This window comes from Camellia sinensis, chromosome 6 (assembly GCF_055761805.1).
Source record: "Camellia sinensis isolate YWXY chromosome 6, ASM5576180v1, whole genome shotgun sequence".
Taxonomy (NCBI): Eukaryota; Viridiplantae; Streptophyta; class Magnoliopsida; order Ericales; family Theaceae; genus Camellia; species Camellia sinensis.
Window position 1 is genome coordinate 107540662 of NC_138966.1, and position 19488 is coordinate 107560149.

General features: G+C 34.6%; 1 protein-coding gene across 1 annotated transcript; it reads left to right on the top strand.

The window, feature by feature from the left end:
* Window positions 1-786: 786 nt before the first annotated feature.
* On the top strand, window positions 787-4484 carry LOC145793481 (uncharacterized). Its single transcript, XM_082876318.1, has 5 exons — window positions 787-1341; window positions 1489-3047; window positions 3131-3436; window positions 3540-3633; window positions 3723-4484. The coding sequence occupies exons 1-5, from the start codon at window positions 787-789 to the stop codon at window positions 4482-4484; spliced, it is 3276 nt and encodes a 1091-aa protein (XP_082732444.1).
* The last annotated feature ends 15004 nt before the right edge of the window (window positions 4485-19488 follow it).

Here is a 19488-nt window from a genome sequence, read left to right on the forward strand (position 1 = left end):
TAGAATGGCAATGGCCAATGTAAGGCACCAAACCATATTCTAACTACATTTCATTTGTCTAGGCCCTCAATAGGCTTGGGCCATCTCTACTTCTTGAGTGCTCTTGTGATATTGTTTAATGTCAAAATTAGAGTGAAAAATGCTAAACTCTAGTTGTTGACATATTGTTTCATATCAAAATCAAAGTCAAAATGTTTTGAAAAAATGTGACAAAGAGTTTTCAAAGTTAAAGACAAAGTGTTTATGAGATTGATGAAATATGTTGTTTTTTCTCTTTTTGTAATTTTTTTGTGGCAATCTAAATTGAGAATATGAGCTATGCCATAATAAATAAACCCATTTTATAATGAGAAGAGAGTGACAGTGGCCATTGTTGGTGTTCCTATCTAAATGTATCAAGGGTTCAAGCCTTCTTTTTGCAAGATACACCTCAAACGTACTTGACATTAGTGCATTATTGTTTCTTTAAAGAAAAATCTTGATGGTTCAGATTAAAGTTGTGTACATTTGGTTTGTCTGAAAGGGATAAAAGGTTACATTTGACAAGCTTCCAGAGAAAAGGAGCCACAGATTTTAAAAAGCTAAAGTGAGCAGAAAATTTGAAAAAGATTAATGATTTCTTATGATCATCCATGAGACCGATCTGTTATTACTATTTTCTTCACTTCAAAAAGCAATGCTAATCAATTTGCTAAACTTACTTAAGCTCTCTTCCATTACAGAGTATTTTTCCAATTCCCTGTCGATTCCCAGGTTCATCTTCGCTTGATGTGTACTGTTCCAAGAATGGACAAGAGTTGGATGATGATAACAGATAGGCTAAAAAGCAAAGAGTATGTACAAGGTGTTCAGTCATTTTTGGAGTTCGCTACGAAGAATTTAGGGCCGCAGGATGAAATCCGTTGTCCTTGTGTTGATTGCTTGAACGGCACGAAATTACCTCGACATGTTGTACGGTTGCACTTGCTTCGAAGAGGAATCGCATGTTCTTATCGCACTTGGGTCCACCACGGGGAATGTGTCCCCCTATTTCGTGGTCATCCTACTATGCGAAACGATGACACTCAAACCGACCGAGCTGGAATGACAACCAATCACGAAAATGTGGATGAACTTCCAACCATGTTACAAGAGATTTACATGAGTGGTCTCATGGATGATCCTATCGACGGAGAACGTACTAGTTCGGAGAGGCACAATTTGTTTAAGTTCATGAAGTTGTTCGATGATGCTCAACGTAAAGTATATCCAGAGTGTGAAAAGTTTTCCATCTTGTCCTTCGTAATTAAGATGCTTCACGTGAAGGTGTACAATAAATGGAGCAACAAATCTTTCGATATGGTTATGCAAGTTTTCAAAGACATTCTCCCAAAGTGTCATGAAAATGTTCCATGGACCCTTTATGAAGCGAAAAAGTTCTTACGTGAGTTGGGTTTGGGATATGAGCCCATTCATGCATGCAAGAATGATTGTACTTTATTTTGGAAGGACAACGCCACATTGGAGAATTGTTCTACATGTACGGAGTCTAGATACAAGTTGAACGACAAGACGGGTACAAAAATTCCACAGAAAATACTGAGGTACTTTCCTTTGACACCGAGGTTGAAGAGATTTTACATGTCGAAAAAAACAGCTGTAGATATGAGATGGCACAAAGATAAGCGTGTGGATGATGGAGTACTGCGACATCCAGCTGATGGTGAGGCATGGAAGGACTTTGATAGGTTGCATCCTACGTTCTCTGCGGATCCTCGGAATGTACGGCTAGGGCTTGCGACGGATGGTTTCAATCCATTCGGACATATGAGTACATCGTACAGCATGTGGCCCGTAATCTTAATGCCTTACAATCTACCCCCATGGAAGTGTATGAAAGATCCATTTCTCATGATGTCATTGCTTATTCCCGGACGATCCGCACCCGGCAGGGACATCGATGTTTACTTGCAACCATTAGTAGAAGAGTTAACTAATCTGTGGCAGCATGGTGTGGACACATATGATGCCTCTACCGGCCAAATATTTACAATGCATGCAGCAGTCATGTGGACCATCAATGATTTCCCTGCATATGGTTCGTTGTCTGGTTGGAGTACAAAAGGTTACTTGGCCTGCCCTAATTGTAACGTGGATGCATCATCTCAGCGTTTGCGCAATAAGATAGGGTTTATGGGTGCTCGGCGGTACTTACCTGAGAACCATAATTGGCGTAGAAGTAAGCTATTCAACGGTGACATTGAGAATCGGTCCAAACCTGTCGAGTTATCGGGAGAACAAATACTGGAGCAAGTTAATTTGGGTACGTACAGGCCATATGGAAAGCATCCAACCAACCAAAAAAGACAAAGGACTGAAAATCCAACTCCGAACTGGACAAAAAAAAGCATTCTTTTCGACCTACCCTATTGGAAAACACTTAAGCTTCGACATAACCTTGATGTCATGCACATAGAGAAGAATATATGTGACAATCTGCTTGGGACACTATTGAGCATTGATGGCAAGAACAAGGACACCGACAAAGCACGTTTGGATCTAGAGGACATGCGAATACGAAAGGACTTACACTTGATAAGGCATGCGAATGGCTCTTTCCTAAAGCCTCCGGCATCGTACACATTGTCCCCGGCAGAACGATTAGGGTTTTATGATTTCTTGAAATCAATTAAGTTTCCTGATGGCTATGCGGCAAATGTATCCAATTGTGTCACCGCGAATGGTTGTAAGTTAGTTGGCCTCAAGAGTCATGACTGTCATGTCCTTCTACAACGACTTCTTCCCACTGGGATGCGAGGATACCTTCCTACCGAGATTGGGACCACATTGTTCGAGTTTGGAACTTTTTTTAAACAGTTGTGCTCGAAGACTTTGAGGGTGACTGATTTGGAGAAATTGCAAGAACAAATCGTACTTATACTTTGTAAGCTTGAAAAGATTTTTCCTCCAGCTTTTTTTGATGTGATGGTCCACTTGGCAATTCATTTGCCTTACGAGGCTAGGCTTGGAGGGCCTGTCCAATTTCGATGGATGTATCCTATTGAGAGGTATAACAACGAGTCAGTAATTTTTTCTTGTAATTATAGTTCAATATGAACATACTGACGATCACGCCGATGTTTATGTGTAGGATGCTTGGACTTCTTAAAGGATTTGTGGGCAATAAAGCTCGTCCAGAAGGATCCATTGCGGAGGCCTACATATCCAAAGAGTGTACGATGTTTTGTTCAATGTATTTGCATGGAGTTGAAACGGTGTTCAACCGGGAAGAAAGGAACTACGATGGGGGTGCCAATGGCCCGGGGTTGGCGATCTTCACTCAAATTCTTCGTCCTTTTGGTCAACTCCCCAGGGCTGTTGATGTGTCCGTAGCTGACCGTGAATTGGCTCATTGGTTTGTCCTACACAATAGTTTGGAAGTGGATGAATATCTAGAGTATGCTTCTTCATCATATATGCAACATACCTTTCCTTCATGGTTTTTATTTTTTAAAGTCTTCATTATTGTAATTACTTATCATGTACTTCGTATTAACTAGGGAACACAAGCTCGTGTTGCAACAAAAATATGGAAGTTCATGCAACATTGCAACGCGACAATGCAAAGAATTTCCTAAATGGTTCAAAGCTCGCGTAAGATTATGTAACGTGTTACTCTAAAGTGTGGACCTAACGTTGAATTATTCTAACTTTGAATTGACATGACATACTTTCTTCTGTAGATGAACCAGTTGCGAAATGAAAACTCACCCGAAGCAACCGATGAGATGTGGGCATTAGCCAATGGACCTAATGCATTAGTCAATACATATTCGGGATGCATTTGTAATGGCGTCCGATTCCATACTATCGACCGTGATAACCGTCGTAAATGTCAAAATAGTGGGTTGGTAGTGGAAGGCGACCACCAAGGCCAGTTGATCAAGTTCTACGGCTACCTTTGTAAAGTGTGGGAACTGACATATTTGTTTGGACACCGGGTTGTTTTGTTCCAATGTGAATGGTATAACACTGGTAGTACTCGAACTTTGCGTGTCGAACCACATGTGACAACTGTTGATGTAAGAAGTCGATGGTATAAAGATGACTCCTTTGTGTTCCCAGGCCAAGTTCAACAAGTTTTCTACGTTCCTGATACGAAGTTAGGGCCGAATTGGCGAGTCGTAGAAAAGTTTCAACATCGACGAATTTGGGATGTGCCAGAGTTGGATGTGCCAGAATTTGATGAAGTGTTGCAAGATGATGAAAATAGTACTGTTGTACCAACTGAGCCTATTGATGATGTTGTTGTTTTACGTCGGGATGACATTGAACCGCAAATTATTTCAATGGAAGTTTCTCAGTCCAATAAGCGTGTACAACCGGAGGGTGTTATGGACAATGATTTCATCTGCGATGACGACGATGACCTAACAATCTCGGGTGATGACGAAGAACATGAGATGGAAAGTGATTTTGATGCAGATACGGACCTAGAATTTTAACTCAGTTTGTTTCTTTGTTTGGCTTGTTTTGTTGATGTCATGAGGGCAATTAAGAATATTGAAGAAATTGTAATTTGAATTTCATGCCTACTCTTGAATTTCATGTAATTTGAACCTTCTAATTTTAATTTCCTCTACACTTTGTATGAACTGTTAGAGCAAATTGAGGATCAAATTCATACTCAGTTCAGTTTTTCCAGTCGGACACCTGTGCTGTTTGGCTGCTTTTCCCACAATTTGTGCTGGTTTGCACATCTGCTCTGTCTCTGTTTGCTGAGTTTGACACCAGTCTGCTTTAATCACCCACAAGATCAGTCTGCTTTATCCACCTAGTTTAAGTCACCCACTTCTTCCCAGTCTTTTGTAAGTCCTTCGGTTTAGGCAGAGTCAGACTTTGGGGTTTAAAGATAGGGTATGTATGTATACTAGGTATGTGGTAAAATTGACAAGAATAGGGTATGTATTAAGATATCTGTAAAACTGGTTAATTAACACAAAACAATGAATCGATTATTTAGAAGTAACTCATCAGTCAGTTCTAGGTCAACAACTTTGCCTTCCATACCTAATCCAGGAATCTTAATTAATGAAGAAGATGTTGAAATACAAAATGATTCAATTAATTCTGGATGGAATATTCCAAAACTGCCTATTAAAGAAATTTATCAAACTTCGTTTTTACAAAATGTTTTTAAGGTTACTCTCCATGTTAAAACTATTGAACAAGTTTATGCTCTCGAAAAACCAAGAGAAACCTGTCAGTTATTTGATAAAAAATTAATCAAACGACATTTAGATCGTGGTTACAATTTTATGCATATTGGTTTAATTCAAATTGGTGTCAATCCATTAACTATGATAGGACAAAATACTTCTGTTTTACTCTGTTTAAGAGATGCCCGTTTTCTTAATTATAATGCTAGTTTAATGGGAATGATGGAAACAGGTCTTAATAAAGGACCCGTACATTTTAACTGTTTTCCTGATTTTACATTAAGTCTACGTGATCCACATATTCTCAAGGCATTAACATTAAACATTCAATTACATGGTGAATATACTGAAATGTTAGATTCTTCTCATAATATTGCTTTGATTTATCGTGTTCATTATAAATGTATGCAAACTAATTTAAATGTTCATGCTTTACATAAAAGTCCCAAAGATAAAACTTTGCTAATCCAAAGCAGTAGTACTAATGAATCAAACATTAATATTCCTCACATGATTGAATGGAAAGATATTAATTTACCTGATCAATGGGTTACTATCAATGAAAATTATAAACATAATCAACAACAATCTTCAATCCAAGATATTAAACATATCCAGCAAAATACAGATGGATCCGTTAATATTAAATTTAACCGCAGTCAGTCTTCTAGACATAGTACATCTAGTGTCCCTTCTGAAATATCAACTGAAGACGAAATATTTAATACTCCGTTATTTCAAAAAAATAGTCAAATCCATCTTGGTCCAACTAATCCAACTTCTAAAAATAAATTAAAAGGAATTGATAATTCTACAACTTCTCAAATCAGTAAACCTGTTTATACTACTACCTCACATTTTCCTGAAGAAGAAATAGCTTCAAATAATTCCCCAACTCAAACTGATTTCGAAGAATTTATACCACCTGTCAATCCGCAACTAATGACAATCAAAAAAGATTTTACTCCTGATTTAGATAAACTACTTATTGACTTTAGATCCAAAGAAAATAGGACTAAAAGACATGCTTACCGTGCTAAATATGATTCTGCTCAACAATCCCGAATCACTAGAAAATGGTATGATTTTATGGTTCAATATGGTTTTGAATTATCTTTCTTTGATTATATGGATCAATATTACAAAAAGATTAATACAATCACCAAACATAAATGGAAAACTTCTCCTACTACTTCTGTTAGCTCTAACCATCCTCCATTAGAAAATATTATTATTGATCACCAAGGTTCTGAAGTCCCAGCCTCGCCTTTTAAACTACCTGGCACTGATCCTGAAATCAAAAAAGTTATTGAACAAAATAATTATACTAATCAATGTTTAAAAACAATTGGTAAACAATTAGATAAATTAGAAACTAATTTAGAAGACCAATCTGCCAAATCAACTAAATCTCTAGATCAACCGCTACTTAATCTACCTAGTCATCGCTCTAAACGAACTAGCCTAGTTACTAATGATCAATCTACTGTCAAAGCTATTGAACAATTATTTACTAAATTAACTCCTAATGATACTTCTACATCTAAAGATAAAGGTCTTACTGTTTTGAATCAACAACCTATTACTAATACTGTATCTGATCAATCTGAAACTGACACTACTGATAATGAAATAAATCAATTAGCTCAACAATTTCAATCTTCTCATTTGAATAAAATCCACTATCCCAAAGTTAATCCTCACAATACCAAAAACTGGTATTCTAAACCAACTCCTGTCGACCTCCAATTTGAAGAGACAAATATTAGTAATCAATTTTCTGTTTCTGCTAAAAAGTTATATGAATGGAATATTGATGGTCTCAGTGAAGATCAAATCCTTCAAAAATTAAACCATTTATCTATGGTCGCCAATAGTTATCTCAGTAATTATCCCCAATACTCTCAACCTGAAATTGTTTCCTTACTTACCTCTGGTTTTACTGGTACGCTCAAATTTTGGTGGGAAAAATATCTCACTGAAACAGACCGTGACTCTGTTATTTATGCCAATCAAACTGATGAAAATGGTCTCCCTCTTTTTGATGAATCTATAGGATGTTGTCACCCTGACGGAATTAATCAATTAATATATACAATAGTTCGACATTTTATTGGTACCCCTACAAATATATATTCTCGCATACATGATCAACTTAGTAATCTTAACTGTCCAACCTTAAGTGATTTTAGATGGTATAAAGATGTATTTACCTCTGGCGTCATGTTAAGAGAAGACTGTACTAAATCATTTTGGAAAGAAAAATTTATTAATGGATTACCTAGCTTATTTGCCCATAAAATTAGAGATGTTCTTAGTCAACCCACTGGTGTTATTGAATATGATAATCTCACGTATGGTGATATAATTAGCACTATCCAAAAAGAAGGTTTAAAGATGTGTATTGACCTCAAACTTACTCAAAAAGCTAATAAAGATAAACATAAAGCTAAGTACGAATTAGGGAATTTCTGTGAACAATATGGTTTACCTCCTGTTGCACCATCTCGTAGGAAATCACACAAATACTTCAAACATAAATCATCCTATAAACATTCCAATAAATATAAATATAAGACGCACTATGCACCTTCCAAATCCAATGATAAATTCTATACTAAACCCAAAAAGAAATATTATAAATCCAAAGCCCATCCAAAATCTAAATCAACTAAAGATGTTACTTGTTATAATTGTGGACAAAAAGGACATTATTCAAATAAGTGTAAAGACAAACAAAAATTAAAAGATAAAGTAAATCAACTGATAATTCCAAAAATCAATTATTTGAAATCTTTCAATTAAATCAAACTATTAGTAGTACTTCCTCTTCCGATCATCCTGATACTTCATCCGAATACCATTCACCTAGCAGTGATTCTGATACCAATATTAATATTGGCTGTAATGATGTTTGTTGCAAACCTATTAAACAAATTACTGTTCTCACCAAAAGTACTCAAGAAGAATCTGCTCTAATCGAATTAATTAGTAAGTTAGATGATCCCAAGTTAAAACAAAAATATACGGACAAATTAAAATCCTTATTAATCCATTCCGATTCCAAACCAAAGTTTGATAAACCAATAATCAGTCTATCCAAAACTTTAGAAAGGTTTAAAAATAAACAAAAAGAAGTTACACTCCAAGATTTACAACAAGAAATCAATCAGATTAAACAAACAATTAAGGAATTACAACAAAAAGATATCAAATTAGAAGATGAAATTATTTCGTTAAAACTTAACAAAAGCTTAGATAACTTCCAAAATCATGATCAAGAATCTCCACATGAATCTGAACATGAATCTGATCCTGCTCATCCTGATAATTTGATATTTGACAACCGATCACACCATTCTCACTCCAACAATCCTGAAGAGAAAAGATTAAGTCTAATTAATAAACTTTACATTCAAAAGTGGTATTCTAAAATCAAAATAATTGTTAATGATTTTGAATTAGAATTAATTGCTTTAATCGATACTGGTGCTGATTTAAATTGCATACAAGAAGGATTACTTCCTACTACATATTATGAAAAATGTCAAGAAAAATTAACCTCTGCTAATGGCACTCAAATGCTTATCAAATATAAATTACCAAAAGTACATGTTTGCCAAGATAATGTATGTTTTAAGACCTCTTTTGTTTTAGTCACTAATATGACTGATAAAATTATTTTGGGTTCCCCATTTATTTATTTATTATATCCCTTTACTACATCTAGTACAGGCATCACTACACACGTTTTAGGTCAACCTGTTACGTTCAAATTTTTATCTCCTCCTGAACTATTACACTTAAACCAATTAAAAGATTGTTCTATTTCTCATCAAATTAGCCGCCTGACTCGACATTTAAAATTTCTTAAAGAAGAAATAAATCACAAACGCATTGACCAACAATTAACTAATCCAGTTCTTGTTTCTCAAATCAATGATTTTAAATTAAAACTTGAATCAACTGTTTGCTCCACTATACCTACTGCATTTTGGCATAGGAAAAAACATGTAGTTACCTTACCATATATCAAAAATTTTGATGAACGACATATCCCTACTAAATCTAGGCCAATTCAAATGAATCATGAATTACTTGAAATGTGTAAAAAAGAGATTAATGAATTACTACGAAATCGAATCATTAGTCCTAGTAAATCACCTTGGTCTTGTTCTGCTTTTTATGTTAATAAGAATGCTGAATTAGAACGAGGAGTCCCTCGATTGGTTATTAATTATAAACCTTTAAATGATGTTTTAGAATGGATTAGATATCCTATTCCTAATAAAAAAGATTTAATTAAACGACTTAGTCAAGCTGTTATCTTTAGTAAATTTGACTTGAAAAGTGGTTTTTGGCAAATTCAAATTCATCCTAAAGATCGATATAAAACTGCATTTAATACACCCTTTGGTCAATATGAATGGAATGTCATGCCATTCGGTTTAAAAAATGCTCCTAGTGAATTTCAACATATCATGAATGACATATTTAACCCATTTAGTCATTTTTCAATTGTTTACATTGATGACATCTTAATTTTTTCAAAATCACTTAGTGAACATTGGAAGCATTTAACTGCATTCTTTTACACCATTAAAAGTCATGGTCTGGTCATTTCTGCTCCTAAAATTAAATTATTTCAAACAAAAGTTAGGTTCTTAGGATACGATATTCATCATAATACTATTTTACCCATTAGTAGATCCATTGAGTTTGCATCTAAATTCCCTGATGAAATTCTCGACAAAACCCAATTACAAAGGTTCTTAGGATCCCTCAATTACATTGCTGAATTTTATAAAGACCTTAGAAAAACTTGTCAACCCCTATTTGACCGGTTAAAGGATAATTCTCCTCCTTGGTCTTCTGTTCATACTTCTATTGTTAAACAAGTCAAACAGTATGTCAAGTCTCTTCCTTGTCTTGGTATTCCCACTGAAAATTCATTCAAAATCATTCAAACTGATGCCTCCGATATTAGTTATGGTGGCATTCTCCTTCAGCAGCTTACTCCTCAATCCTCTGAACAAATTGTTCGCTATCATTCTGGTGTCTGGATTAAAGCACAATTCAATTATAGTACTATTAAAAAAGAAATTTTATCTACTGTTTTATGTATTCAAAAATTTCAAGATGATATTTTAAATCAAAAATTCTTATTTCGTGTTGATTGCAAATCTGCTAAATATGTTCTTGAAAAAGATGTTCAAAATCTTGCTAGTAAACAAATTTTTGCTCGTTGGCAAGCTATTTTAAGTATTTTTGATTTTGATATTACCTATATACCTGGTTGTCAAAATTCCCTCCCTGATTTTCTTACCCGGGAATTTTTACAGGGGGGTAAGGGATGACTACACCATTTACTGCTTACCATAAATCCCGAATTACATATTTCAAAACCCTCATTAAACAGCTTACTCATCGTATTCACCGCCTCAAATTAGCTAGACCCACTACCAAACGAGCCCAATATATCAATTACCAACAGATTCAAGCTCGCCGCAATTTACTTGCTCACAACTACAGTTGTTTACATCATCACCAAGATTATCTAGATCTCCTTTCTGGATGCTAATCACTGTTTATTATTTCACAGATGTCTCGACCAAGGCCTCCTTTGGCCTCCTCTTCCAATAAACCAAATCAACTTATTGTCCCTCCTCCTTTGGAGTCAGTTACCCCATCTTATTCACTCGACCTCATTAACCGTTACCAAACCCTTAGTACTATTCATCGCCCTGATTATTCATCTGCATTGGCTTCTGATCCTTTTGTATCTAGCCAATCAGTTTCAGTAACTCCATTCCCAGTCAACCCTGTTAAAACATCTAAATCTGAATACACCAATTCACATGTTACTAACCTATTCTATAAAGAACCCAGTCACCCACGAAATCAAACCATTAATGACATTGCAAAATTCCATTTTGGCTCTGGATGCCATTTCACCCTTTCCCATCCAGACAAAACCCTAACCTACTACAAGGATATTCTAATCAACCACCATTCCATTTTGATCAAACCCATTCAAGACCGCACCTATGCCTATAAGGTCTTATACCATTCACTCTATATTCACAACATTGTTTCCATGGCTGAATGGGGCAATCCTAATCAGCTTCGTGATTTACCTGGTCATTCTATTCAATATAATTACCATGATTATGTTGATGCTTGGTTCAAGATTTTCTTGTACCAAAATGAAACTTTTAGTCATTCCTGATTCATCTCCTTTGATCAAAAATTCAAATCTGAATTACCCACCTGGTTTCTGAGATGGTGGACTCACTATGGCGCCATTTCAGATATCCTCCCGGATGATCTCAGTCACATAATTCATTATTTTGCCTCTGTTTACCCATTTTCTACTCACCAACGACAATTCCCCTTATTACTCATATTTACTGCTAAATACAAACTTCCATGGATATTCAAATGGCATTATGGGATTGATAGTAATATCATCATCCGCCAACACACAGTTAAATGGTGGGTTAAGTACAATGTTCCCAGAATTCTTGAAATTGTTCAAGAAGAATTCCCACCTGATCAATGTGCTCCAACTCCTGCTCTTGCTCAAGCCCAGCAGAACCCAACTGCTGCAGTTACTCAAGGAAGTCAGCCTAGTCTTCCTCCAGTCAATCTTGGAAGCCCCTCATCTAGTGGCTCCAAGCCCAAATCATCCAAATCAAAGTCCAAAGCTGTTGCTGCTCAACCAGCCCAATCAAAGCCCAAATCAAAGTCCAAAGTCAAGGCAAAGCCCATTCCATCTCCTGTTCAACCCAAAGGCAAGTCCAAAGGTAAAGCTCAATCATCCAAAGAAGACATGATCCAGTTAGCCCATCAACTGTTGAATCAAGCTAAAGCCCAATCCACCGATTCAGACAATTCAGACGATTCAGCCCAGATCCATTCCTCTGAAGAATCAACCAATCAGTATTCAGGACCCGAGTTTCAAGATGCTCAGGATCCATTTGTTTAATCAACCTTGGATTCCATATAAATACAAATTAGCTTCAATCAATACTCTTTTGAGAAAAGCTGCCAATTTGTATTTATATTGATTCCATTATTCACATGTTTCACCGAAAGTGATGAATAGTAAAAGTTACTGTTCACTTTTACTGTTCACTATCACTATTCACCCAGTCAACTTTTGTTTAAAGCTGCTCAACTATTCAATCAATCAACCGAAAGCAATCGACAGCATCTACTTTTCACATGCTCGGCCAGCTGGTTCCAGAAGTCACATGCTTACTGTTTTGCATTTTATTTCTATATATTGTAATCAATTGTAAGCATTCAGGCATTCTTCAATTTTCTTCTCCATCTTTGTTGTAAGAAAACCAGAGTGTTTTGAGAGCCTTACAAGCTTCCCTGTTGTACCCAATTAAAGATCCTTACAGTTGCTACAATTGTAAGTTATTTTAATGTTTCAATGTTTTAATTAAATGTTTTAAATGTGTTTTAAATGTTTTAATGTGTTATTCCAATGCTTGTTCTTTGTAGAAATAAAATTACACAAAATTTATTTAAAGGATGAAATATAAATATGTTGTGATTAGATTAATAAGAAAATACATAAATTAGATATGTAGAGTATTAATTATATACTTTAGATATAATGTGCTTGAATCAAGGTCTTCGTGTGTTTTGAATTATTGTAATATATTTTAACTAAAAGAGATAATTAATTTTATAGTCAGATTTTTTTTATATAATTGATATTTTAATTTAAATATTATGATATTTGAAAAAAAAATTATTGTGATATACAAATAATTAAATAAATAAGACAAAATGTACTTGATTATGTGCATTTTATATTTTTTGTCTATCTTATTGATGTCTTAATATTAATTCATATTTAATTTTTTATTTAACATGAAATTATTTATATTTAATTTGAATTTTATATATCTATATAATATGTATGAATAAGTCAAAAAGAATACTAAAGAAAAAATCAATAATCTACACAATTAATTTATGTATTTTCTTCTTAATCCAATCACATATTTATATTTAATCTTTTAAATAAATTTTGTGTAGTTCTATTTTTTCATATTTTTATTTTTCAAATAAATACAAAAATAAAATAAAATAATTAGAATCACTTTTAATTTTATAATACTAATTCTCTTTCTAATTTAACTGTTATTTTTAATATCAAAATAAGTGTTATTTTACTATCTTATAATTAAATATATATATCATATAAAATCATTATATGATAATTCAACAACACAATATTTATATTTAATTTTTTAAATAAATTTTATATGGTTTCTATTTCTACATAGAATTTTCCAAATGACTACAAAAGAAAATTAAATAATTAGAATTACCTTTAATTTTAGGAAAAATTAGTCTAAGGTCCCTCTTTCATTTTAGTAATGGAAGAAATCTACAATATTATTTTATAATGTCTAAGGTTCCTCAACCCCACACTCATATGTCACAAAATAATTTGAGTCTCTCAAATCAAATCTCATTTACCTCTCACACACAGACACTCTAGACTCTCTCTCTCTCTCTTGATGATCTTTGATTTTAAGTTGAGTGAGAAATGAACCTGCAAAGCTCTTAGAGACATTAGAAGAACAAAACAGAGAGAGACCCAGTATGTGATTGAGAACTAGAGTGATCGATATATGGAATTTGATCGTAAATAGACATAGTCTGAGGCAAGAAAAGCATGTTGATAGAAGAACCAGAGAAGTCACCGACATGAGGAGGAGGAGAAGCAAAGCTTCGATTAAGTATGTCTTTCATGGAGGACTGAGATGATTTCTTGTAGTGAAACGGAGGGATGAGATTGTCGGTGACTGAATGAGGAGGTGAAGATGGGTAAACGAAGTTGGTTCTCACCTTAACTCCACGCATCGCTTGAGTGGCGCAGTTGTAAGCACACGCTGCCTTATCTGCCGTGTCAAAGGTACTGGATTTAGTCACTGTGTAAAATTTTTCTGGATTTGGTTATCAGCTTCTCTCGATGTTGCCAACAAAAATTTACACCACTTTTTTATTCTTCAATTATTATGTGTAAGTGAAATCAGAAACATACAAACAAAGATTTCATCGTAGAAGCAAATGTATGTATTTAATCTATTTGTAATTAAATGTATGTAAATGGAAATTGCAATTATGATTAAGATGCGTTTGGTGGTTGTGGCAGCCATTGTTGCTATTGAAGAAGCTTGAATTGAATTGCAGTGGTTGTATTGAAATGGATTTAATGTGGGTTTTAAAGGAATTTTCTTTGGTTCGGTCAAAAATACAAAGAAAATTCTAATCCAGAAAAATTTTTCTTAACCACATTATCAAACAATATTGAACCCAGTACCAAAACATCAGAGAAATTCTCTAGTCTTTTCAGAATTTCTTTGGATCAGAATTTTCTCTAGATGTGGAATTTGTGTGAATTTTCTCTGGATTTCTGGTTTTGTATTACAGTTTTGTTGTGTACCATTGTTGTTATTGAAAGAGCTTAAATTGAATTGCAATTGTTGTATTGAAATGGATGTAATGTGGGTTTTAAAGGGATTTTCTCTGGTTCAGTCAAAAATGCAAAAAAAAACTCTAATCCAAAGAAAATTCTCTCAACCACATTAACAAACAACATTGAACCCAGTACCAAAATTTTCTTTAGATGTGGAATTTGTGTGAATTTTCTCTAGATTTCTGGTTTTATATCACAGTTTTGTTGTGTGCCATTGTTGCTATTGAAGAAGCTTGAATTGAATTGCGGTGGTTGTATTGAAATGGATTTAATGTGGGTTTTAAAGGGATTTTCTATGGTTCGGTTAAAAATATGGAGGAAATTCTAATCCAGAGAAAATTCTCTCAACTACATTAACAAACAATATTGAACCCAGTACCAAAACATAAGTGAAATTCTCTAGTCTTTCCAGAATTTCTCTGGATCAAAATTTTCTCTGAATGTGGAAATTGTGTGAATTTTCTCTGGATTCCCGGTTTTGGATTTTTGTGTTTAATTTTTTCTGTGTTGTTCAATATTCTCTAGTTTGAACTCAGAGAAATTTGAATTTTCTCTGGTTTGAACCTAGAGAAATTCTTTGGAAAGTCCAGAATTTCTCTGGAGAGAATTCCTCTAGGAAGAATTTCTCTGGATTGAAATTTCTTTAGCTCAATGTTGAGGGACCTTAGATATTAAAAAAATATTGAATGTTTTTTATGCTATAAAATCTTAATATCAGGAATCCTAAAAAAACCCCATTAATTTTATATTACTAATTATCCTTTCAATTTAACTATTATTTTTAATATATGATAATTACACTTCTATAGCACAATAGAACTAAAATTATAAAAATAAATAAATAATTTAACTAATTTTATTAGATATAAGTATTCAAATAACATTTTTATATAATGACGACATTAAAATTATTAAAATAAATAATTTATATTGTAATGCCCCTAAATAATAGACCTAAAGTTCGGTTTAATTAATTCATTCAACCATGACAAATTTAACTCAAGTGATCAAATCTTTATATTTGTATTCCATTCATATAAGATATTAACAAAAAGTTCACATTCAATACATATTCAATCCTCTTAAAATTTGAATTCATAGCATGTGAGACACTTAGAAATGAAGAAATCAACAAAAGAATACCTCAATGGCTACAAGTTCCAAGGCTTAGGCTTGCTTCCATAGAAGGTGGTTATCGAATCTACACAAGTAAAGCCCTTGGCTTGTCAAAAGAACTAACAAAAGAAAAAGTTAAGTGCTCTCCAAAGACTTCTCACATCCTTAGTTAGATGGGATCATCACAACCTTTCTTGTACAAATCCACTAAGGATGAGTACAAAGCCTAGTAAAGATATATTCACAAAATATATATGTTTAAGCAGTCGTATATACATGAATGCAATGTTATGCCTTACTCTAAAATCATAAGTTTGATTCCTTTGATATTCATATGCAATGAAATTCGAAATCATGAGTAAGTCTATGTGCACATAAACTAAATACATAATGTAACACAAAGGGTGAGTCCCACAATTATATGAGACCCACCTCTTATGAGAGGATTATGTCCCAATCTGTATTTGATTTCTATGTTCCTAGATGATAGATTATTTTGTGTGATTCTCGAGTTTGTAAACGTAAGTAAGGCTAACTGAAAATTATGGGCACAAAAAAGAAAGTAAGGAGGAGCAGGGAGCGGGAATAACAAAAAAATAATATGGATGGTTGGTGAAGGAGATAGATACATACCAAAACCTCAATCCTAAACAATTACCGCTGCCACGTCAACAATGTTAGACAGATTGTTTTGAAAAGTAGACTAAAAGTTAATTTTTTAACTTTTTTTGACCTTTTTTTTTCAAAAAAATATGTTAAAAAATAGAGAGGAACCGATTTTTAATCTCTTACCAAAATGGGCCAAAGTATATAGTTGGCTACTCCAATGTTTTACGGACAAGCAATACAAATCACTCACTATTTATGTATATATATGTGTGGGTGAAAATCTGACCACACTGCAATCTTAGTATCCAGCTGGAGAGCACCAACAGAATAGATAACACTTGACTAACCTGCAACAGAAAGAGAAGACTCCGATGGTGGTTCGCCACCCGGGGGTACTCCGACAATCAAGTCAGTACTCAATATCTCTAAAAAATAATCAATAGTGCTAAACTCACTAGCTTGAGCATAAAAAGACATACCTTAGACCCATGGGGGTGCCTCTCTTTTATGGCCAACTCAATCCTAGTCCTAATCGAAGCCTAACTCTAATGGACTCAGGATTACTGCTAATCTTGGACTTCTAATAGGATCAGGATAAACTCTCTAAGAGTCTCATCTTTACCCAAACTGAAGTCTCCTCCCATTCTAGGACTCTTGTTCTTTATCCGCTTATCTCGGATTCCGGTATTCTCGTTGATAACCTCGGCCTAACCGAGATCATCTCGGCATCATGACCAGGACACGTGGAACCTCTGCTGGCACTTCGGTGACACCTCGGCCACGTGTTGTCATTCAAAAATTATGTCCCCACAACTGCCCCCTAGGTTCTATTACCTCGGCACCCTGAGGTGATGGAACCTATATCATTCCCTTCATTTAGCACGTCGACTAAGCTTGTTTCATCATCTATTGCCGAAGTCAGAACTCGTTGGCTCAATATGATCGAGACCTATAATCTGCTTTCATCAATACTTTGGAACCAACAACCAAGTTCGTCCAAGTTTTTCAACCGAAACCGTCCTCCTAGCCGAGGTATTTGTTTCATTAAATCAAAAACTCCAAGTGTTTCACCACGCGTATGAATTGCGTTGTCTGACAAGCACGTCGTCCCAAGTACCATAATTGCCATTTTGTCGCCATTTCATGCTTTTGATCAAAATCAACCCTCTCAAATCTTTCATTTGCTGCTTATGCGAAGCTTTCTGCAACCAGTTTCACTCTCTCCCTCCGGTGAGGCTTTTGCTGATCCTTTCCGATTGCTGCCGTTGTCTGATTCCGGCGATCCTCATACCTGCTTCACTTTTTCTGGTAAGCCACTATTCCTCTTGGTTTCAATTTTTGTTGCTCTTCAAGAGTTTTTGCTTCATTACTTGTTGCCATTGCTGTTTTGCTCAAGTATTTGATTTCATGAATCATGTATCTCAGTGTGTCTATTTCATGATTTTTGTTTTTTGCCCAAGTCTTGAATACACATACTGTTCACAATTTTCTTGCACTTTTGCACTGTTCTTGGCCTTGTACCCTTGTATACACTCTGTCACGGTGTTCTTGATGATTCACCACTATTCTTGGCTCTAAATTTTCTCTTCTTGTCTTTTCTTGTTATATTTCCAGATTCTTGCCCTCGTTTCTGTTTTTTGCATAGTCCTAGAACCACGTCCCTTCTTGAAATAGATGTCGAGATAACAGTAGAGAAGCTTCCCCAACTGACTGCCGAGGCTGAACTACCCTCAATCGTCGAAGCAGATCAGTCCAACGTTCTTGTTTTAGTCCCTAGTTCTTAGGGTCTTCATTCTTGTACTTTTGTTGTCTTTGAATATGTAACTTCTTTGCTTCTGAACAATGTCTATTGTTTGCCGATTCGCCACTGCTTTGTATTTGAACAAGAAATCACTTTACCAGGTCGAAATGCTTCTTTTAATGCATGTTTGTATTTTTCTGAGTATTGAATGCTTTCTTCTGCTTACTGCCTGTATGCTTTCCCATACTTTAGAATTTTTTTAACTTTTTTCGAATATGTCCTGCAAATCACTTCGGGGTAGTACACCTCGGATAAGCATCACTTCGGAATTATCATTGGGTAGACACCTCGGACTAACATAACCTCGGTACTTTATTTTCACAAGTGTGTTCTTTAATAGAGGTATTCAAGTGTTGCTTCCTTATTTGTACTTGCCTTCTTTTATACATGCTTCACTTTTCCTAACCTTCTAAGCTTTTAACAAGGTAGTTGGTCATCTTGGATGATCATATCTCGGAAAAACGTCTTTTAGTGTGATCTCAGCTATACCAAACTTGTAAATTGCTAAAAAATTTTAACAAGTGGTAGACTTCGTAATCTTCAACTATTTCAACTTGTAAATTGTTTTAAAATTTCAACAAGTGGTAACATTATCATTCCTTCTCCTTGCCCACTAATGTGAACATAAGTTGCACTTAGGATCACATTATGGAAGTTGGCTTCATGCCGCAGTCACAGATCCTTTCTAGCCGATGTGTTCTTCTTTTTACTCTTGTATGGAAAAATAATTTGCATGTCTTCAATTTACACCTTAACTGTGTAATCTCCTCGCAGTGTAACACCTCGGTTGTACCCACTAATCGGTTTATCTCAGCCTCGGTTTAATACTTAAAAACATTGTAACAAATGTTTTCACAAGTGTTGCTCAAAAATTCGCCACTTTTCTTTTACTTCTTAAGACTTCTGTCTTTCATTATCTTCCAAGTCATGGCAACATGGTAATCTCAACAAGTATGTAGATACTTCTTTCAGTACAACCTTGTCTTGACTTGTAAATTTTTCTCAAATTTCAACAAGTATTAAACATCATCTCGGTTTAACTCTACTTGTAAACTTTTCTCAAGTTTCAACAAACGTTAAACATCATCTCGGTTTAACTCTGCTTGTAAACTTTTCTCAAGTTTCAACAAGCGTTTGAACATTATATCGGTTTTACTCAACTTGTAAAGTGCTACAAATTTCAACAAGTGTTTAAACAATGATTTCGGTTTAACTTCAGCTTGTAAATTGCTACAAATTTCAACAAGTGTTAAACA

Excerpts from the sequence above, each read along its gene's own strand:
- LOC145793481 (XM_082876318.1), top strand. The coding sequence starts at position 787 with ATGGACAAGAGTTGGATGATGATAACAGATAGGCTAAAAAGCAAAGAG. Across the intron at positions 1,342-1,488 it reads GCAACAAATCTTTCGATATG|GACAACGCCACATTGGAGAA; the intron begins GTTATGCAAGTT and ends TTATTTTGGAAG. Across the intron at positions 3,437-3,539 it reads GAAGTGGATGAATATCTAGA|GGAACACAAGCTCGTGTTGC; the intron begins GTATGCTTCTTC and ends CGTATTAACTAG.